Source organism: Myodes glareolus, chromosome 18 (assembly GCF_982192425.1).
Source record: "Myodes glareolus chromosome 18, mMyoGla1.1, whole genome shotgun sequence".
In the NCBI taxonomy this organism is placed as follows: Eukaryota; Metazoa; Chordata; class Mammalia; order Rodentia; family Cricetidae; genus Myodes; species Myodes glareolus.
In genome coordinates this window covers 30,965,151-30,988,783 of record NC_142043.1, presented here as the reverse complement: position 1 = coordinate 30,988,783, position 23,633 = coordinate 30,965,151, and the positions used below count along the sequence as shown (strand labels likewise).

Here is a 23,633-nt window from a genome sequence, read left to right as displayed (position 1 = left end):
ATAGGCAGATGGTACAGGGAGTGAGCATCCAGGAAAGACCAATAAAAAGAACAAATAAATCTGTGCTATGAGGAAATTTCAGGTTGCAGTATTGTCTTTTGGTCTGTTTCACCCAGAATCCACATCTGCCTGAAGATGCTGCTGCTCATATATTGTACAACCTATAATTTCAGGACCTGTCCAGTTTTCACTCTGAGAATTCTGTCACCATCAAGTATCCATAAGTATGCCCTTACTAGATGAGAGGATCCTTGAGGACACGCTTGTATTTCCACCAATTATTGAATTTAGTCTTCCTCTAAGTTGTAGCTTGCCTATAACATGTCATTAAAATCAACCATCTAACAGTCAGCAAACACAAATAGGAATTTTGATAACTCAGTAATTATTTGAATCTGAATTTCTGTAATAGTTAATTTTATGACTTTTTATATACTATCACGTTAGATTTTAAATCTCCAATTTAAAGAGTAATATTATTAGTTAATTTTTATAATAAAAACATCAATTTTATAATAAAATCATCAATTTTAAAATAAAATCATCAATTTATTGTTTAATAGTTAAGCAATTGATTTTTATTTCCTAAATCATGATATTTTAAAAATTATTTGGTACATGGTTTGGGTATTTCACTGCTAGTCTTCTGTAGAGTCAGGACAATCAGGTTCCAATTTACTAGCAATGCCAGAGAGGGCATGCTATTCACTCATCTGTGATGTGGAGCGTCCTGATAGTCCAGCTGACAAATGAATGGCTGACTTGAAAGACTGAGTTTTGCAACGACTTCCTTTTCTCACTGTAGGGCCTCCGAACCATCACCTTGAAATTCATTAGTTGCTTCCCTACCTTACTGATGTGGAAGCCTGTAAGTGGCCTTAACGTCAAATCTCAGGTGCTAAATTTTACCGCAAGATCAATTTTCACAGTGTTTTTTACTGCCGAATACATTTTTTAGAGGATGCATTAAATTTGGGATCTGTCTAAAGGATGATTGCTAACAGGTTGTTTCAGGAGAAAACAAGTGGTGCACTCGTGTGAATATTTGTCTGACAGTGCCCTCCTATGCCAGATTATTACAGATGGCAGGAAGGAAGCATTCCCAGTGATGTGACAGGGGAGAATTTATTGTCAGAAGTAGGTGGTTTCATAGAGTGCCGGCATTACTGTACCTACAGTCTTGTAAAATATATGAGGATCCCAGTTCATCTATCACTAAACAAAGCGCTCACCTGCACACTACATTCAGAAGCTCTCTTGAACATTTGCCCATCATCCTTCTTTTGCTGTTAGTGTGCTATTGTAGTGGGCAATTTAGCAGTTTGCTGCTACATGGCTTATGGACCTTTGAATGAAAAGGGTAAAATGAACAGGCAAAGAGAATAATCCCATGTAGACTCTGCTATCTGAAAAACTGATGAGGAAAACTGACACAACAATTTCGTGGTATTTGGTCTCTCTGATTTGCATGCATTCTGTAAAGAAAATATTTACCTCAGTTAATTCACCCTAATTCATGTAGACTAGGGACTGATTGGTTTGGCTTGAAACCCCAGCTCTGGGTTTGGTTCATTGGACAATGCTCCTGACTCCTCATGCTCTCCTTGAGCACAAACATCCTTATGTAAGATTTAACTCATCTAGGCACTAAAGTCAGAACTTAAGTCTTCGCATGTGCTGCACTCAGATAAGCACCTCCTTGTCTTTAGTGCCATTGTGCTACGGCCTAGAAGTCATCAGCTCTGCCCCAGAACTCCCCCTTGAAATTTGGCTCCGATGTTCATGGGTGAGGTAGCATTTTGTCATATTACAAAACCTCTTCTGCTTCCATTTTTTTTCAATTCTGAAATGAAATAAAGTTTTTATGAAACTAAACGCTGAAGATACAAACTTTGTATAGCATATAGAGCACAGTAAGTATGAAGGTAGATGATTTCCCTTTGTTATAGAAACATCATTAAGAGTACTGCTTTGTTTGTTTGTGGTTTTATTGTTAGAAACTACTTTTTTGATTGTTTTTGTATACTAATGTTCTATAATTTCACTGAAACCTTAGTTAGCACGGACCCAACCAGTTTAACCTTCCCGAGTGAAAGAAAAACAAATAAAACACACTGTAGATGTGAAGGTAAACAGAGTTTCTAATTGGTGTCAATTACTTTTCCCAGAGCAGACAAAATATATCAAGGAAATATTTGCTACAATCATGCACTTTGGAGTTTGACTTTCACATCTTCTCATCCTGTCCCCACAAGATTTGCTTTAGGAGTCTTCCCAGATGTCCTTTAAGGCCGCAGCTTTTGCCTGCCATATATTCATGCTGAATAAGGATTTAGCTATGTAGACAGACCTATCTGGCTGTTTCTAGACATGTACCTGGCATATTAGTCTAATATTTTGAATCCTATAACTCCTTCATGGAAAAGAAGAGAGTTCTATTTTCTACCTTTATTGTGGTTGGGAGATTATGTATGCAAAAGCTTTAATGTAAAATAGAGAGGTAGTGATGCTGACTGCAGTTTTCCGTCCTTCATTGACTCTGCCTTTGGGAATTATTCCATATAAAATCACCATTCGGTAAATAATAAATTGAATAAATGTCACTAAATCATACTGTATTTGAATATATGAAGAATGATAAAATCGCTGCTCACTTTTTACAGTACAGACGTGGAGTTTGCCCTCTTTTGCCCTCTTTTGTGATCATCTCCTTTATTTCTAGACTTGGTCAAAATCATATGAAAGTGAGACTCACTAGTGGATAGTAAAGATTTTAGCATAAAGTACTTACTACCGTCATTATACTTTTATGTTCATTATATTAAATTATACATATGCAAAGCCATGATTTGGGATTATATCCTTAGGCAATGGGATGTTGTTTATAAAGGGAGAAGTGCCACAATGAACGGAGCCTTTTAGAAAAGTCAACCTAAATTTAATATTTGAGGTGGAAAAGTTCATGAGAAAACTGAATAACAGCTTGTAGATTTTTGTCTGAATGAAAGAAGTCAAATCAGGAGAAAATCATGTAGGCTACCTACAGAACTCCTCTCACTATCAACCCAGACTCAAACCCCAACTCTCATCCTTAGCCATACAAGGAACACCAGCTGCAGCCTTCCCTAATCAAAGCCCATATCACCTGGGGATCCCACAAACCATTTCCTCCTCATACTCTCCTTCTCTTGTTGCTTTGACCCAGACCCCAGTTCTGGCAGGCACCCCTTATGAACCCAAGGGTTGCTCCTCCCAGGGTAAGAAGTAGGCTGAAGGCAGACTTTCATCCCTCCCACTGTTCCTCAGATTCAATCTCCTCAGTCTCATTCACAGCTCTGTAGCAGGAAACTTGCTGTGGTTTCCCTTCTCTTTCTGACCTCATACTCAAAAGATCACAGAGATCTTTTCTTCTAACCTTCCTTCCCCCAACTGATCCCAATATTTTAGCCTCCAACACCAGTAGGTATGCCCCGTGAACACACCATCTGAACAGAACAGGAAAACCAACAACACAAGATGGATGTGAAAACAGGATCTATCCATCTGCTGCATCCAAGAAATACACCTCAACATCAAAGATAAATATTGCCTCAGTCAGAGTAAAGAGTGAGAAAAGATATTCCATGCAAATGAACATAAAAAGCAAGCTGACATAGCTATTTTAATAGCTAACAAAATATACTTTTAATCAAAACTAATCAAAAGAGATAAGGAAGGACACTACATACTCATCAAAGAAAAAAAAAATCCACCAAGATGACATTTCAATTCTTAAAATTTATGCCTCAACTGACGGTGGTGGCACACTCGGGAGGCAGAGTCAGGCAGATCTCCGTGAGTTCAAGGATGGCCTGGTCTACAAGAGCTAGTTCCAGGACAGGCTCTAAAGCTACAGAGAAACACAGTTTTGAAAAACAAAACAAAAACAAACAAACCAAAATACAAACAAACAAAAATATGCCCCAAGGGCACCCAAGTTTTTAAAAGAAGCACTACCGTTGCTTAAATCTCACACTGATGCTCACACTTACACAGCCACCACAGAAATCAGTATGGCAATTCCTCAGAAAGTTGGAAATCAATCTGCCTCAAAACCCAATTATATTTCTGTTGATCATATACATATACCAAAAGAATGCTTCATCTTCCACAAAGACACTTGCTCAACCATGCTCATCGTGGCTTTGAAAATAATAACCAGAGACTAGAAACAACTTAAGTAAACCTCAACAGAAGAACAGATAAAGAAAATGTGTTACATTCACACAATGGAATATTACTCAGCTGTTAAAAGTAATAACATCTTGAAATTTGCAGGCAAATGGAGAAACTATATAAAAAGAAAACTATCCTGATCGAAGTACCACAGAATGATGAACATAAATATGGTATGTATTTACTTATAAGAGAATATTGGCAGTTAAGTAATAGATAACCAAGCTATGATACATAGACCCAAAGAAGTATGGTAAAGAGGAAGGTCTAGGGGGCATACATGGATCGCCTGGGAATGAGAATATATAACAGGTTTTATGGGCAGGCCATATGGGGATGAGATGGGAATGGGGGGATCTGTTGAGGGGGTGGTAGGGTGGAGGGCAAGAGTGCAGGGGCAGGGAAAGACAGCTGGAATAGAAGCATTTGGAGGTGGTGTGGAAATCTAGCGCAGTGGAAACTTCCTGGAATCTATGCAGATGATCCCAAATGAGGACTTGTGGCAATTACCCCTAGTAATTAGGAATCTCTACTGTCCATCTCTTGTCAGCCAGGTAAGTCTTCCAGTGGCGGGACTATATTGCCCTCAACTAAGGTGTTGGCCAGTGAGGGCCATGGAAGTCTCCAAACAACCCAGGCTGTTGCTAAAACAAAATGTAGCTCTCTGGAAATTGACATTGTGAGAACAACATCCACATAAATCATTGAACATCAAGTTAAGCTGGTGCCTACATGGATCTCACACCCCTACATTCCAGTCTTCTGTGCAGGAAGGTTACCAGAAAGAGGAATGTGGACACCATTTCATCCACCAAAACCTTTGACTTACAATCTGTCCTGCCTCTACAATACACTAGGGCAATGGTTACACAGAACTTATGGTAGTAGCCAACTAATGCTTGATTTAACCCAAGGCACACTTCACAAGAACAAGCCCACACCTGACTCTGTTTGGGTTAACAAGAACCAGAAAATAGGTAGAACAGAGACCTAAGGTAATATCAAACACTACAGGTTAAAAAAAATCAATAAAAAGATTCCTAATAATACTCTGGTATACTCATAGGTCAGTGCCTTATGCAGTCATCATCAGAAAGGCTTCTTCTGGTAGCAGAGGGAAGCATTTAGAGAAGAGAAAAAGAAAGCAGGTGAATCCTAAGTTGTAGGCTGTTTGATGAGATCTAATAGGGGGACTTTTTTAAACGGAAGGGTAACCAAATAATTACAGTATCAAAAAACATAGGTCAGTGGAGTCAGAAAATATTTTATGTAGTTGTGGAGATTGAAGCTAAAAAATTGTTATGACAGCTTGTGCAAAGCCTAGGATAGGAAAAAAGGAGAAGAGATCGGGCTCTACCTGTGGCCATGTTGGTGTTTGAGGGATTCGTTGCCACTGGGGTCACGTCAATCTGAGTGGTCTGTGCAGTCAAACAGGACTGAGCCCTGGCTACTGCTTGGGCCCTGTCTAGGTCTGTGTCTGTTACCACGGGGGATCATAGGAACCATGTGTGTTGAAATTTGAGGGCCATGTGGAGCCAGTCTGTCCCTTGCTGGCCCCGGGATAGCTGGCACTATCCTTTGCTGAACAATGCAACAAGAGAGTTGGTGCCACCAACCCCTCCCATGTGAAAGCTGACCCCAGCACTTAGAAGAGATTACCCCACTTCTCACCACATGCATGGGAGAGCTGGTCCCAATGGCATGCGTCTAAGAGAGCCTGCTCTTACCCTTGTCTAAGAGGGGTAGTGCCAGTGGCCTGGACTGACCAGCTCAGTTATCACCCAGATGCACATCCTGGACCTTGGGATAGCCCACACTACAGGCTGCCCCATCAATGTCCTACTGGAGTGTGTGAGGGGACTGGTCCTGTGGAATGATGGCAGCAGTAGCCCCATGACTCTTGGCAACAATATCTGCGAGGCATTTCAATGAGGGACCAGTGATGATGGTGTACCAGAAGCCAGGGGCTTTGAACCAGACCATGACTCACTGCAGGAAACATTTTGCAGGAGGGACTGTTTGGACAAACGGGGTATACTGCATTACACGCTGCAACTCCTGATGCCAATAGGATGCATGAAGAGGTGTTGAAAAGATGGAGACATGAGGTGGGTTTTTTTGTTTTGTTTTTTATCTAATTTGGGGGTGCATCATGCAGGATTGAGGGGTAGATATGAAAGGACTGGGAGGTGAGCAGGATTGGGGTCCCTGATGTGAAATTTCCAAAGAAGCAATAAAGAATTATGTTTAAAAAACAAACAAATGAATGAATAAACAGATAAACAAAAGACAAAGGGGGGAATGGCCAGATGGCACGTGTTTCTTTGGAAAGAATTTCAATGGAGTTAGTCTTCATTTGGTGAAGGAAAAGGGGAAGATTTGGTGATTTATTTTGGGGTGTTAAATGCTGCATCAAATTATTTACAAAAACTATCAGATGCTGTCATGTGATTCTGAAAAAATGTATTTTAATGCAAAAGTATTAAATAAATAATTGTACATTTACTATATAACTAAATAATATGCAGCACCCAGATGTAAAGTGAAATACTTTTTGCTATCATATTTAGAATTCTGTGAGTGTGGCTATGGCCTACAGCAGCTATTCTGCCTAAAAGGTTTGCATGTACATTTGTAGTGCAAACAGAATAGATTCCTTTACTAAACAACAAAAATTAAACACAAAGCCTTTTCCTTTTTAAAGTGGAAATGCCTACTCATTGTTCTTTCGATCAAATATGTTCCCAGAAAGCTCTTTTTAAAACATGGTTTTCTATCTCTGCATTGGCTTCTGCTTTGACAAAAGTATGCTCAGGCCTGCAGAACTCCTTCCATTTGGGTACAGTTCTAAAAAGTGAGGGACAGTATGTATGGGGAAATAACATTTATTTTGTACATAAATGTATGTGTGGTGTTCATTTGTGGTTATGTGCATGCATACATGTGGGTGCTCACAGAGGCCAGAAGAGGGCACCATATTCTCTAGATCTGGAATCACAGGTGGTTGCAAGCTGCCCTTTGTGGGTGCTTGGAACTAAAACTCTTGTTTTCTGTAAAACATCAAGAGCTCTTAGCCTCAGAGCCATCTCTCCAGCCTGGGCAATGATATCCTGACATGGTTTCAATAAACCATGCTTTCAGGAAGGAGCTACTCTGATAAACAAAGATGATAAGTAGTTGTTTTTTTTCAGTAGTGTCAATGACTAGAAACAAATAGAGTGTGTGTGTGTGTGTGTGTGTGTGTGTGTGTGTGTGTACTATGATGTGTATGTACACTCTCTTGTATGGCTATGCACATATGTATCTTCTAGAAAGTCATCAGAATTCTATGGGAGGAGCATGTGAAATGAGAAACATTTGGGTAATTTCACAGATCTATCTGCTTGCAGAGAGGACTCAAACAATCCCATTTGCCATGCTGTCAGTGCAAATGCACTTTAACTGTTGCCACATAGTATCCTCAGGACATGGCAGAGCACTGGTGAACTCATGGAAGCTGTGGTTGCCCGCATAAGACCCACACAAGATCAATCCAACCATCATTCTAGCATAGATGGAGGTTTCACAAGGTCCTGTCTAGTGTGTGTGTGTGTGTTTATGATGTGTATTGTTAGCATTTTGATATAACACTTGAGAGAAGTAGGTGTCTGGGGCATATATTCTAGTCCCCCATCTTGGAAGGCATGGTGGCTGGACCATCTTCGACCTTAGTGGAGAAGTCTGTCACAGTGCCATGCGCATGGCAGAGAGCAGGAGGCAGAGAGCTCTGACCTAGACCTAAACACTGGAACAGCCTTTGAAGGCCTGCACCCATGATCTCTAGGCAACTTCTCCCTTTGAAGATTCCACAGTTTTCAACATAGTACCACATGTTTGGGGTTAAGCATTAAGAATTAAAGTGAACCTATAAGTACATTTCAGGTTTAAGACATAGCTGGATATAATTTTCAGCCTTACAATGAACCATGCAAAATGTGTACATATTACTTGTGGCATGTAGAACCTTTGAGAACACACCTATGGAACTAATTCCAAGCAGCATACTTTCACTCATTTTAATTCTTAGACCATGTGTATGAATCAAAGATAAAAATGATACTGCCTCAAATACATTAAAATTGTAAATGTAATATAATAATAGTCGTATGATCAAAGTGAGAATTTAATTTTGTAAACTAAATAAGCATCCCAAACCACTGTCCTCTCTTTATCCACAGTGTACACACACACACACACACACACACACACAACACAAATTAGTTAATTTGTTAAAGCTAATTGATAAAGCTTTTTTCATAACACAACCTAGAGAAAACTTTAGCATTTTGTTTATATGACATAATATTGTCCAGTACCGAGCAGACATTGCAAAACAGAACAAAGAGAGGAAACTGTCACTATGTTGTGAGAGACATTCGTTATCTTCATAATTTGTAGGTATATATTTTTTAACTCATTCCCAAGTATTGTTGTGAACAGAAGAATCCTCCTTTATTCTTAAGTGATTTGAAATCTAACACATTAGAAATATGGCTCATTCAGACTTCAACCACAGGGGAGGAATACCAATGGATTTAAAGGATGAGTGTTTTATTATTTGTGGAAGTAATTTATTATGTAGTTGTGACTAAATACTATTAACTTTCTCTGAACTCAGAACCACAGTAATGTGCTGCCCAGCCCATAGCTTTGCAACACATTCCATTAACCTTGCATGTTTCAACTATTTTAAATATTAGTTCCATTTCAACAAACAAAGTCCTGCAATGCATTCTGGTAAATTAGTCTCTAATAAGAAGAGACTAGAGCATGAAACTCCAACAAGAATGTTTAATGGAATACAAATATCCAATCTAGAGGCTCTAATAAAAGTCTCCTCTCTTTGGGTGAAGGCCCTTGGCTATTACACAGAAAGCATCATACGTGGCTGCCCTCAAAATGCATTATAGATCAGACTTGTAATCTTTCCTTCTACAAATGGCACAAGAATTGATTTCAATTATCATTTAATACTGATTTCCCTCTCCTGTCAAAAAGTTCTCTGTACACATGAAACTAAAGGTTGTCGGCTTGAGCTCATTTACGGAACTTTTAAGGGCTATCGATTTGTCTGTGAAATTTCTACTTCTCTCGTAGTTACTGGAAGGATACCTCAGAGGTTGAATTAGATGACTGGATCAGCCAGCATGCCGATAGGCTTAGCGAAGACTGATGAAAAAGAAACTCAAAATTTGTCAGGATGCATTTTGTAAATTAGGTTAACATGATTGATTATACTAAGCCAAAATTTCTCATGGAGCATTGGCCTGAATTTTAATTATCTCTTTTCTTCCTGCTTGGTTTTGTACTTTGGTATATGTCTTTGATGTCTGCACATTAACCTTTGGAGAAATTATGAAGTGGTTTAAAAATAAATTGGACTTATGTCTTTGGAAACTAGGAGTTGTTCTGTAGACCTACAGAGACTTGTTTTATTTCTTTCCACTCCATCAACATATGAGCTACCAGAGAGTATTTATAAAAGCACATATGTAAGGCCAATATTTTCTGTAGGGCTTTATGTTCTTACAGGCACTTAAAGAACCCAAGGGCATTTATCTTGACTTTAATTTTCACACAATCCTTGTAAAAAAGATAGCGTACCACAAGTAATGACTTTTCAACAGCACTGACATCATTCTGAGTAAACTCAGATGCATCCTACAGGCACAGTGCTTCCTTTAAGCAATATTTCCCTGTCCTGTCTCCTGCATGTGTTGTTCTATAAATGCTGTATAGACATATCACTATGGGGACAGACCCAGGCTTTGTGTGGCTTTAAGGATCACACATTTGCATTCTATCAGAAGAAACCCCACAAAATCATGGATATAAAATCAAGATGAGAGTGAGTGCTTCATTTGACAAACCACAACCAACCAATAGCAAATTTTTAGAAGCTTAAAACTGAGATAAGTTACAAAACTCACAAAATATATCTTCTCTCTCTCTCTCTCTCTCTCTCTCTCTCTCTCTCTCTCTCTCTCTCTCTCTCTCTCTCTCTCTCTCTCTCTCTCTCTCTCTGTGTGTGTGTGAGACAGAGAGAGAGAGGACAGTTTGGGGGGTTTTGTCTGACACCTTGTTTGAGGTACAGACTACCTGCCTAGATTCTCTTCGGCCCCCAGGGATTCACTTGTATATGCTTGCATGCCTCCTATCTTGCCAGGAAGCACTGAGATTAGACATGTTTGCATTGCTTGTTCAGCTTTATGTCTTAATGCAGGATCTGGGGGTCCAACTCCAGTTCTCACACTTGAACAGTGAGCACATGGCCACTGTGCTATCTTCCTAGATCTGTCCCTTTTTATTAAAAGTCTAGCGCTGATCAAGCTATAACATAAATGTGATTTTATTTTAAAAATTCAATAGAGGAGAGAAAATACAATTTTTTCTCTGTTTTCAATGAAAGAAAAAATTATTGATGTTTTGTTGTTGACATTTATCTTCTCAGAAACCTGCATTTTATCCGGCTCCTGTTTCCATTCTTCTATGCCATTTCCACTGCTCCATCTAATTTACTGCTTTACTAGCTTTTTTCTCCTAGATTCTCTACCCTTTTCTGGCTTTGTCCTCACCATTGCTCATGGCAATTCTCTTCTCCCTGGTTCCCAAAGATTTGCCTATGATCACTATCTTAGAAACTTTGTAAAACAACCATAGCCATGTTTGGCAATTCCTTTTACTGGAACATGGGCAGTGTGGTCCTTTGAATGTTGTTTGCCCTATAATCTCACAGGGAGTGGTACTATTGGGAGGCACAGTCTTGTTGAAGGAAGTGTGATCCTGTTGGGGAGGCAGTCTTTGAGGTCTCCTGCTTAAGCTTTAATCAGTGACACATTTTACTTCCTGTTGCCTTCCGATCAAGATGTAACCAGCACCATGTCTGCCTGCACACTGCCATGTACCCCACCATGATGATGATGGACTGAACTTCTAAACTGTAAGCAATCCATGCCAACTAAAATTTTCTCTTATAAGAGATGCCATGGTCACAGTCTCTTTTCACAACAGTAGAACCCCTAAGATAGGCAGTATTAATTGGATATGGAATTTATGCTATTCTGTATTTTCATTTAATAGTAAGAAAATATCCATATGTGTTTTAATGTATATATATAATATTTATAAAAATAACATAAGTAGCTTAATCATATTGCTGTTACTAAGAAGTTTACATAGAACTGAAAAGACAAATTTAAGAAATAGTTTCTGCTTTTGGGATATGTGAAGGGTTGTAATGGTTAAAGGTAAAATGACTTATAACAGATGACAGAGCCCCACAAAGCAAATCCATTGTTTATGGTGGTTATTGGGCCTACTCTGTCTCCCCAGACAGGTATGATTTTCAGACAGTCTTTCCAAACTCTACAGATGGCCGTATTTATAGAACCTGGTTTCTGGACGTATTCAGATCCCTGTAGTGGAGGTATTCATTGACTTGGAGATTCAGTCACCGCCTGGATGAAGAAGAAGTGCAGGTAGTTTGCCAGCATAGGTGTGTTCTCTATGAGGAAACACCAGGTAGGATTCTGCTGTGATCTTTACTGAGAGAAAGAACACTGAGGACGGTCCACAGCCAGCGTAAGCATCCCTAATATCACACTAAAATTAATAGCTCATTGGTAGGATTGGCATCAGCCACAGTGACTTAATACACCATGATTGGGCCTGCCTGTGTCTTCAAAAGTGTTATTTCACTTCCAACCTCTGGTAGATCTGATGTGATTCCAATTCATTCTATGTGAGTTTTTGTTCAATACAATTGTCAATTTTTCTAATTTCCCTCAGTTATAGTGATGGCCCTGCAAGATGAGAATGTGGTCCACGAGAAGATGTTTAACAAAAAAAGAAGCTTTCAAATATTTAATGTTGGGATAAGCACCCTCAAACTATCTATCTAATCTCTCTCTCTCTCTCTCTCTCTCTCTCTCTCTCTCTCTCTCTCTCTCATATATATATATATATATATATATATATATATATATATTTCACAAATGATGATCTTAGAACAGCGGTCTCAATTACTGTAAGCTATGTCTTTTCAGGCAGCTGCAGGAGCAGATTTGATTACCTTCATGCATTTTGTGTGGTTAGAAACTTAATGCTGGGGCTCAGCAGGAGAAGGCCTGTGAAGAGGGAATTGACTCCCACTGTGATTTATAACAAAGGGGACCTTTTTGTGCAAAATTTTATCTGAGAGTTAAGAATTCCTTTGAGATTTTTCACTATCAACTCAGCATGGTACTATTATTTTGTTATTGAGACACTTAAACTTTTGTTTTTCCTTCCTAGTACAGAGGAATCAATAGCCTGAAAGTTGAGCAGAAATCAGTGGTCTTAACTATAATGCAGTTAGGTATTCCAGAGATTGCCAATGGTGGCTCAGCAGACTCACCTGAAACTTTGTATGTACCCACTGAATTATTTCTAAAAGAAAATAATTATAAAATATTGTCATTGACAGGTTTTCCTATGATTTTGGATATTAAAAAAAAAAAAAAGCTCTATGTCCCCAGACTTTCCTGTGATCCACGCTTGGCAATGTTCTGCCATTATTTGTTAAACAACCCCTTGGAATAGTGCTAATTGTTATATACATTTTAAATGCATACCATGGAGCACAGCACCTAGAAAAGAGAAATTAAAGAAAAAAAAGCAAAAGGAAACAAAAAAGAGATGAGGCAAAGATTCTTGGCAGTTTCCTAGCTCGTTGGTCCAAGCTTTCCTCAACATCTAATGACAATGACATATTGTTATTGAATTCTTGAAGTTCCACACAGAACATTCCCACAATGCTAAGTTTATATTTTAATAACATTAGGTGAAACATATATAAGATATTTAAAATCAATAATGCCTGATAAAGTTTCAAAAGCTGATAAGCATCTATGAATTAAATAAATCCATAATGGAAAGACATTAAGAAAAACATAATGTTATTTTATATTGTAGTTTGATTTTATTCAATATTTACAGTATTATAGGCACCTGTGAATGCCTATAAGTGTTTAGGAATATTTACTGTTATAGTGTACAGTGTATCTATGTTTCAATACCATGGTTCCTGCAGGCTGAAAGCTTTTGTTCAGCCGATCCCAAACTGAACTCTCACCCACTCACCTTGGTCCTCCCACCCTGGTTTAGTTAAGCCAATTATTTTATCCCCAAATTTTCATTTAATGAAAATTTTACAAAAATAAACAAAAAGGAAAATAACTCTTTACTGTGCCCACCCACACCCATCTCATTACCAAATGCAGTAAAATCCCTTTGCCAGAGAATCTGCACTGTCTGCTCCCTTCCAAGCCATTATTTGTCAAAGCGGGATGCTATGACTCACAGTGTTCCTGTATGACTTATTTATGTGTTTCAGGACTCATGCTCTGACCTCTATGAACTAGGAAGAACCAAGAGTATAAAAACTTAGGTAACATGGAGCCTTTGTCCAGTAACTTATGTAAGTAGAAGCAGAGATCCACAGCCAAGGACTGGGTCAAGTACTGAAAGTTCGGTTGAGGAGAAGATGGAGAAATGATATGAGCGGGGGTGAGGGGCAGCAATCAAGATCATAATGGGGAAACCCACAGAGACAGCCGACCCAAGCTTGTATAAGCTCAAGGACTCTGGACCAACAGCTGGAAAGCCAGCATGGGACAGACCTGGGTCCTCTGAATCTGGGTGACAGTTGTATAATTTGATCTTTTGTGAGACACCTGGCAGTGGGACCAGGACCTGTCTTAGATGCATGGGCAGGTTCTTTGGAGCCTATTCCCAACGGTAGGATGCCTTATTCAGCTTTGGTGCAGCAGGTAGGAGCTTGATCCTGTCTCAGGTTGATGTGACATGCTTTGTTAATTCCCACCAGAGGCCTTACCTTATCCAGAGATGGAGGAGTGGATGGGAGAATGTGGAGGGGAGGCAGACAGAGTGTGTGTGTGTGTGTGTGTGTGTGTGTGTGTGTTTGTGTGTGTGTGTGTATGTGTGTGTGTGTGTGTAGATGTGTGTGTGTGTAAATGTGTGTGGATGTATGTACGTGAGCACGTTAATGTGTGTGAATGTGTATGTGTGACAGATGCATTTATATGTGGGTTCACTCATCCTTGGATGAACATGTAGAGGACAGTAGTTGTCTTTATGTATCATCCTCTATACATATTCTCCTTGCTGATTTTGAGGCAGGGTGGTGTGGGAGAATTATCTGTATTCTGTCAATCATATTTTAAATAAATGCTGATTTGCCAGGCAGGAAGTATAGGTGGGAAAACCAGACAGGAAGTAGAGGTGATGCAATGAGAACAGGAGAATTCTGGGAAGCAGAAGCTCCCTCCGCATTCCTGCCCAGTCCACCGAAGAAACAACATGCGAGCTGCCATGCTGAGAAAGGTACTAAGCTGTGCGGCTAACATAGATAATAATAATGGGTTAATATAAGTTACAAGGGTTAGCAAGAAGCCTGAGCTAATGGACCAATCAGTTTATAACCTAATTTAGACTCTGTGTTATTTTCTTTGGGAATTGCCGGTTGTGGGGTACCGGGCAGGACAGAAACCCCAACAAGCTGGCCCTGCATGTTACAAATGGTGCCCACGTGGATAACTGCATCCACAGAAAGCCTGAGAAAGCTTGGGAAAGAATAGAGTAAAGCATGTTTTGTTGGTAGCAGCAATTTCTCAGGTCTGCTCTGCTTGCTAGAGGCAAGCAAATGCTCTCATCTAAGAGAAGCTTCCTGACTCAGCTTTAGCTGCAAAACCCTGCAGCTCTTTTAAGAGGTCCTGCCACAAAAAACTTAAATGGTGTTGATGAAAAGCTGAACACATGCTTTTCGGTTTTCAATTGTAGCAGGAAAAAAGCTATGCTGTTTTAAAATGCCGGCTTTCTGGGGCATCCTGCCAGGGCAATCTCTGACCCTTTTAGGAAGGCAGTCCGACTGAGTGTAGTCTGTGAGCAGAAAGCTGCAGCTTGCTTGCTGGCAGGAACCTTGAAACACTGTAGAGTTGTGACAATAAAAATGGCTCCAGTGGTACTTCTGCCATGAGGCTGGAAAGCTAAGGAATGGGCTGGATCTAGCTGTCAAAGCCACGGCTCTCCATATTGCTTAGTAAATTAAAGGCTCATGTGGTCAGAAAAAGAGAGATATACAGTAAAGAGAGATTCAAAGAGGAAGAGAACCTCTAAATGTTATACAGTGTGTTAAAAATATATGCAGGCTAAAGGTTAAAGTCATTAAAAATAAAAAAGAAAGAAAGAGAAAAGTAGGGTGTGGTGGTACACACCTTTAATCCCAATGCCTGGAAGGCAGAGGTAGATTGACCTCTGTGACTTCAAGGTGTGGTAGCACACACCTTTAAACCCAATGCCTGGGAGACAGAGACAGAGGAATCTTTGTGAGTTCAAGGTGTGGTAGTAGACACCTTTAATCCCAGCACTGGGAAGGCAGAGACAGCTGGATCTCTGTGAGTTCAAGGACAGCCTGGTCTACAGAGTTATTCCAGGACAAAGATATACAGAGAACCTGTCTCAAAAAGTAAAAGTAAAAATAAAAGAAATAGAGGTTAAAATAAAGCCTCATAAAGATGGAAAATACACAGAGAATCTTGATACTGTATGCTATTATGCTCTCTTTGAATGCTGAGGAAGGAGCAACAGCTACTAAAAGACATTTGTTTATAAATGCTGCTAAACTAACCCAAGATAGGAATTTTGAAAATACCTTGGCTCCAAAACTGAAGTCAAAAGGTATGTTACTTTGGAGAAGAGATTTTGCTTTTGTTTCCACAGAAAACGAGAGGCTGTGGATTCATTCTGAGTTAAGAAAAATCAGGTTAGAAAAAGGAAGACCACCTGAGAAATCTCCGATAGGAACAGATGACCCAGATGTCTGAGTTCTACATCCAGAACAGATTCAAGACTGCTGCCTGAGATGATCAAGACTCACAGGATACTCCAGTCAGGACTTGATTATAACTCTAAGAGATTATTTTCAGTATAGATAGATAATCTTCAACCTCTTTAAAGAGCTGTAGAAAATGGCCTTTAATCTAATTCAGAGTTCTGTGGTAGTGAGACACAATCACTCCTGGCAACACCGATCTATTCCCGAGAGAATGTTGAGCACCAAAGACACTCCACCTGGAGCCTTTCTTCTTGCCAGAACTGGCCTTTGGGTAAAGAAATGCCCATACCTCAACTACTGACAGAGTTACAGAATATACATAAATGGATAAAATAGGACTGTCATATCCTGCCAAGACAGGGTAAGATAGTTTTGAAAAGTTTCTTGCCTTTGAAAATGGTATGTCAGTTACGTCAGACCTTAGCCAAAGTTGGTTGTTTCAATGCTGCAAACGTGACTTTGGGTGTTTGCCCAAGTAGCCAGTTGTCTCTGTGATTTGTTACATGTTCTGGAAGTTGTTTGATTGCACTTCCTAATTACTCAGGTAACATTATTTCCCTTCTCAGATCTTCGATGGGATTGAAGATTATATAAATGTAGTTTCTTTCCTCTCATGACTTGGCCAAGTTATTTATTATACAAGACTTAAGCTAGTTAGAATAGGATATTTGTACTTATTGTATATAATTTTGTAGGTTTGTACTTATTGTATATAATTTCGTAGTAGGCTTAGAACTCTCTTACTTAAACAAAAGGGGAAGATGCTGCGGGAGCTCCTTCCGCTCCTTCAGCCAATAGCCACTGAGATACCAGGCCATTGGGGTGTGGTCTCTCTCTCTTTAAAAAAGCAGCGGCTGTCCTCCACTTGCTCTCTAGCTTCCGGCTCTGCTTCCGGCTCCTAGACTCCTTTCCTGTTCGCGCAGAGGGGCTGTTGTCTAGGACGGTAATCTGTAAGTTTTTCCCCTTTGAATAAATAACCATTCTATTACTCATAATTCCAAACTGATGTGGGATTGTTTGTGACTTACGCCTTCAGCAGGGTCTCTCACTAAATCTGGAGCTTGCTGTTACATAGAGTGGCTGGTCAGCAAGCACCAGCAGCTGCCAGGCTCTACCTCTCAGCTTTTAAGCTAAAGATGTGCAGCACCACATACACACAAACTTTTATGTGTGTACCTAAGAGGTACATTCAGCTTACACAGCAATGCTTTACTTACGGAATAAACTACCCATCCCTCACTTTAAATATTTGAATGACCTAACTGACAAATACATACAACTACACACAATAGTGACACTACACACAACTGTGGGGGCTCCAAACTGTTTTAAACATGAAAAGTTTTCACATCATTCACCACCTTTTAGTTCACCCAGACAGTAAGGACTTATTTTGTAAATAATCCATCTAAGGTAAGAGGTGTCAGATTCCTGTCTAAACTTTGTGTCAGCTTAATTACAAGTTGAGGCATGTTTTCTGACTTTCCATTACTATCCAAATTTGTAAACATCAGTATCTGGTATATGAGAGATACTACAGATGAACGTATTTTTTCACTTCTACTAGAATGCCCTTGTTTAATCTTCCTTCAGTCCTTAAGACATTTGTCAGTGCTTTATGTTAAAACAAAAACATGTACCCAGCATTAAGCATTAGTATCTTCTTGAGTGGAACCTTCCAACCATGATCACTTTATATTTGGATGAGGTTCTGACTGGTAATTAGCTAGCATATAGTGTATAATGAGTTATATGATTTTAGAGACCAGCACATGAGAGCAATTATTATTGAAAGGTTTCAACTTAATGAGCAATGATTTGCAGAAAGCATTTAAGAGGAGGACATTTGTTGGCAGAGTGAAATAAATGCTTAGATTACAGGGTGAGCATAGTAGAGCAATTAAAGACACACATGCTTTTTATAATATACTTTGAAATGTATCTATTTATTCTTATTTTATGTGTATGAATGCTAGTTTGCATGTACATATAGGTATGACACAGTGCCCTTGGAGACCAGAAGAGAGCATCAGATCCCCATGGAACCAAAATTACAGAGGCTTGTAAACTGTCATGGATTAAAGGAATCAAACCCAGGTCCTCTGAAAGAGCAATAAGTACTCTTTACTGCTGAGCCATCTTTCCAACCCCAACAACAATCCTTTTTTTTTTATTGTATGTTGACCTGCTTTGGGTCATTATGGTAGATTCCTATGACTACAAAATCACAGGACATGAGCAAGAAACTCTCTTTCCAAGCTTCATAATACAGCAGAAGCAGACACAGAGACTATAACACAGTGACTTCTGGACTAGTGACTTTTCTAAGCAACGTCAGAGGATTCTAGAAGATACCAGATGATCTGAACATACAGAGGGTTCATGTTGCACAGCATTATCCCCTGAGTCAGTAACTATCATCTTTGTAAGAGCAGCTGTGTCTGTTTATACAAAGATAACCACAGCTGGATCTATGTTGAGTGCTGACATTTTCTCACAGAAGGAGAGGGAACAAGGGTTAGTAAAAGCTTACCTGAATATCCACTCACTTCTCTAAGCCAATTGTATGCAATTCTTCCCTAATTGCATGTAGATTCAGGGGTGGTAAACTGGTTACGCAGCCTGGAGACAATTTGGTGAAAGAAACCCCACTTATGGAGCTACAGGGAAACCACCATCCATGTTGGATGAAGACTTTCCAATGTAGTTGCTCTAGAGTCAACCCTGCTCCTATTAGTAACACCTCACCATGTGCTGTAAGCAAGCCCAATATACTCATGTGTGTCCTAGGAGGAACTTAGGTGCAATAGAACTGTTGTTTGTCCTGGGACCTTTGAGAGAGCTGGTGGAGTAGACACTGTTGGGTTCTCCGCAAGGATAAAATTCTGGAGACAGATGAAAATGGGAGGAGGGGACTTACAGACACTACATTTCCTGTTTATACTACACATATCAATTCTGGATGATAATCACATATCTTTCAAATGGCTAATGAAAGTGAAAGTCATGAAAATGGGAGGCTATCCATCTGTGTATACAGTGTATACATTGATGCTCATATTTATTCATTTTCCCCTAATGTTTATTAGGTTCCAAGTGAATTCTATGACCATGCAATAATTCATACCACATTTGCAATAATGTGTAACTATTTCCAATTTGAAATCTGATCAAAATTTGTGAAGATGGGGACAGCTCAGTAGACTTGATGTCATATGAACTACAATGATTACATTGATGAAATGAAGTTTTTGTTTGTTTGTTTGTTATTTTTCTAAGCATTCACACGTAAGTCTATGGCTTAACTTCTATTGTAGATGATATTTTCATCCTGCAACTTTCATGGAATGGAGTTTACTTTCTGAAACAGTAAATTTAACTCTTCCTCAGTACAAATTTCTTGGGAGTACTTACATATTCTTCATAAGCCTCATGGGCTGGAGGTGGAGGTGCTCTATATCCTGGGACAGCTGCTGTCCCCCTGGAACGAGGTGTGGGGACACCTCTCGCTATTGGGGGCACTGGAAGAGCTCCACGGGTAACAGTGGTTCCCCGAGGGGTAAGAACACCGCGTCCAGGTGGTGGTGGGGGAGGAACAGCACCCCCACGGCCCCTATGAGAAATAAGAGACAAGTAGATGAAAGAAAAGAAAGACAAGAAATTATGTTTTCAGCTCACTGCATCTACACAAATCGCTCTCTTTCTGATAGATATTATATAATACATAAAGTGTTTTGAGTCACATTAAAGCATATTTCTTTAAATATTATAATTTAGTGAGAGCCATGAAATATATTTTGATATTTTTTATCATTTAATTTAAAAAGGAGAAAAAAGACATGGAAACAGAATAGTGAAGTCTTTCTTGATTATATTTCAGACTTTAAAAGAACAAACCTGCCAATTATCTGAGATGTAGTATGTTGGCTACATGTGAGACCGTGTGTGTGTATGTGTGTGTGTGTGTGTGTGTGTGTGTGTGTGTGTGTGTGTAGACTATCTTCATGTTGGGAGTTGTTGACAGTGATCCCCAGTGTGGTCATATTTCAAAAATAATCAATAAAATTTGACAGTCTGGCCAGAGTGATGCCGCTCTGCAGTTACAGTAGCTTGAGTTTTGCATCACACTATTCTCTCCCGAGATAGTGAAGCCATTGGCAGATTTTCACTAGGTAACCTAGGGCTGCTGAATTAGTGCTCAGCAATGAGAAGGCCTCATGAATGTTTTCTACCACATACTTAAAACAACAGTGATCTGAACAAAAGCATGAGATCAAAGGATGCAGCCATTTTTTTCTGACATTCTGAAACATTTAGAAAGGATGTTCATCTGAAATTTTTAGACAAATACATGATCATTTCACTCTCCATTGTCTGAAAGTGGACCTCTAGAAAGCACTGCTATCAGCAGGAATGCTAAGCTTTGAGAAAAATGATGATCATCGGAATGTCAACCAGCACAGAGTTCAGCTGTGCCACCAATGGAGGCAAATGTTAAACTTCTCTGAACAGCCATCAACTGGCTCTTTCCTCCTGAAAGAAAATTGTTGTGGGACAATGGTTTTACACTGTACGGATTTGTTTCTTGCACTTGTTTAATTGTTTAATAAAATGCTGATTGACTAGTAGCCAGGCAGGGAGTATAAGCAGGACAACCAGGCAGGAAGTAGAGGCAGGGCAATGAGAACAGGAAAATTCTGGAAAGAGGAAAGATTCAATCTGCAGCCATCATCCAGACACAGAGGAAACACGATGTGAGTGCCTCACCAGAAAAGGTACCAAGCCGCGTGCCTAACACAGACAAGAATTATGGGCTAATATCAGTTATAAGAGTTAATAAGAAGCCTGAGATTATAATTATAGTTTATAATTAATGTTGGTCTCCATGTGTTTCTTTGGGACTGAATGGCTGCAGGTCACAGCATGGACAGAAACCTCAGTCAACAAATGGTGCACAATGTGTGGACAACTGCATCCACAAAAAGCCTGAGAGAGCTTGGAAAGTAATTCTAGACAGAAAAGAATAGAGTTAATCACGGCTTATTGATAGCAGCACTTTCTCAGCTCTTTGCTAGAGACAAGTGCATCTCATTTAAGAGACGCTTCCTGACTCAGCTTTACCTGTGAAACCTTGCCGCTCTTTTAAGAAGCCCTGCAACCAAACGCTTAAATGGTGTTCATGAATTGCCTACAGTATGCTTCCTGATGGTGTCAGGGACCTTGAAACTCCATAGAGTTTTGACAATAAACAAGGCTCCAGCCAGTACCTCTGCCATGAAGCTAGGATCTCAGAAAGCTAAGGAATGGGTTGGATCCAGCTGTCAAAACCATGGCTTTAATTCTAGCCATATCACTTAGAAAATTAAAGACTCATGTGGTCAGAAAAAGAGAGATATACAGTAGAGATATATTCAAAGACAATGAAAATCCCTAAACAGTTTACAATGTGTTTGAAAATATATGTAGGCTTGGGAGAGAAAAGAAAAAGGAAAACATCCTTAAAATAAAAACAAAAGTAAGGAAGACAGTAGTTGGGTGTGGTAGCACACATCTTTAATCCCAACACTTCAGAGGCAGAGGCAGAGGCAGGCAGATCTCTGTGAGTTCACGGACAGCCTGGTCTATAGAGTGAGTTCCAGGGCAGCCAAAGCTGCTTAAAGATATTTGACTATAAAAGCTGCTGGATTAGTCCAACCTATATATTTTTAAAATCCCTTCACTTCAAAATTTAGGTCAAAAGGTATGTTACTTTGTATAAGAGGTTTTGCTTTTGTTTCCACAGGAAATGAGAGGCTGTAGATTCATTCTGGGCTAAAAAACATTAAGTTTCATCAAGGAAGACCTCCTGAGAAATCTTTGATAGGAGTGGATGGTCCAGATGGTTCAACAATTCAAAACACCTCTGTTGGAGTTTCCTCTGAATTCTACATCCAGAACAGTTTCAAGACTGCTAGCTGAGATGATCAAGCCTCAGAATTTTCCAGTCAGGACTTGACCGTAATTCTAATTTTTTTTAGGTCCCTGTAGCCTTACTGTCCCCAATTAGCAGGAAGAATCCTGGAAAACTATTGATTATGGATGTTTTTCTTTGTTTATAGTGTTGGTTACAAGTTGTATGGATAATGGTCAGGAAGAAAGCTAAACAAGCAAGATTCGATTCAGAGTTCTTATTTTGAAAAAGAAAAAAAAGGCGGTGAAGTGCTGTGAGACAATGGCTTTACTCTGTAAAGATTTGTTTCTTGTACTTGTTTAAAAAATGCTGATTGGCCAATATAAGTGCCTCGCTGAATAAAGAAAATACCAAGCCACGTGGCTAACACAGACAAGAATTATGGGCTAATACAAGTTATAAGAGTTAATAAGAAGCCTGAGCTAATAGGCCAATCAGTTTATTTGGGGCTGAATGTCTGCAGGATTGGGTAGGACAGAAACCTCGGGCAACAGAAAAGGAGAGTTGGAAGTGAATTCTTGGCTTACCTAGCTTATGAGTAGAGACTATACAAAACAGTAGCCTAGAGCCAAGTCTATAAAGGACCCAAACCTGCAGTGCCAGTTTCAAGTACAATGGCTGGGAAGACAAGCTAATGTTATCAGATGACATAAAGATACCTGTTAAGTGCCATCGCCTTCACCGAGCTCCTGAGTTGTTGTCTGCATGTGAAATGTGTGAACACATGGTGCCCAGCTCTTAGTGGTGTTTTGGGAGGTTCTAGAATAGGTAGGATTGTTGTGATATAGCTGCCCTCATTTCCCCCTGACCAGCGGAACTTCCTTGTGGTCTGTAATTGACAAGGATGTTTGTGTTCTTTCTGGCCGGTGGGTCTCCACAGAAGGAGTAGAGGTATAAAAGGTTGCTAGGCAAAATAAAGGTTGTTGTTCTTCCAACTGAAAAGAAGCCTCCCTGTCTCAATCCCGGCACCCCCGCCAGTCTTGGCTATCCAGGCTGCGCTGGCTGCAGCAAGGATGGGGACTCTTACTGGAGGAATTAGTTATCTGTGGACACAAAAAAGAGCAAAGCTCTCCCAGTCACAAGTTCCCATCTCAGTGAGTCATCTTCCACAGGGCCTTTTCAAATATGATGGACTGTATCCCTTTGAAACTGTGAGCCAAATACACCTTTCATTCCTCCATTCAGTTGCTTCTTGTTGAGTATTTACTTATGACAAGACATGTCACTAATCCAGCCTCCAAGTTCCTGTTCCTCAATCATAACATACTCCCAGGTCTGACGACTAGGATGATAATTCCTGTTCAGTTTAGCATTTTAGTGCTATCAAAACGTATATGTGTTGATAATAAACTACATGTGCTGGCTAGGTCAATGAATAATAGTAGGTAAATATTTCAATTACCTAGACCTAAAATAATATTTTTTCCTACTGAGATGTCTCTAGATTTCTAAATCTATATAATATTTCTGCTTGGAAATTATGTCATGCTCTTATTGATTCTGATTTGTCATTACATTTCTTCTACAGGTGACTCT

General features: G+C 39.6%; 1 protein-coding gene across 1 annotated transcript in view; it reads right to left on the bottom strand.

The window, feature by feature from the left end:
- Positions 1 to 23,633, bottom strand: part of Khdrbs2 (KH RNA binding domain containing, signal transduction associated 2) — a 456,644-nt gene that overhangs the window by 144,485 nt on the left and 288,526 nt on the right. Inside the window, exon 6 of the mRNA XM_087898049.1 lies at positions 19,562 to 19,760. Within this exon, the coding sequence (XP_087754175.1) occupies positions 19,562 to 19,760 (199 nt within the window). The remainder of the gene's footprint in view (positions 1 to 19,561; positions 19,761 to 23,633) is intronic.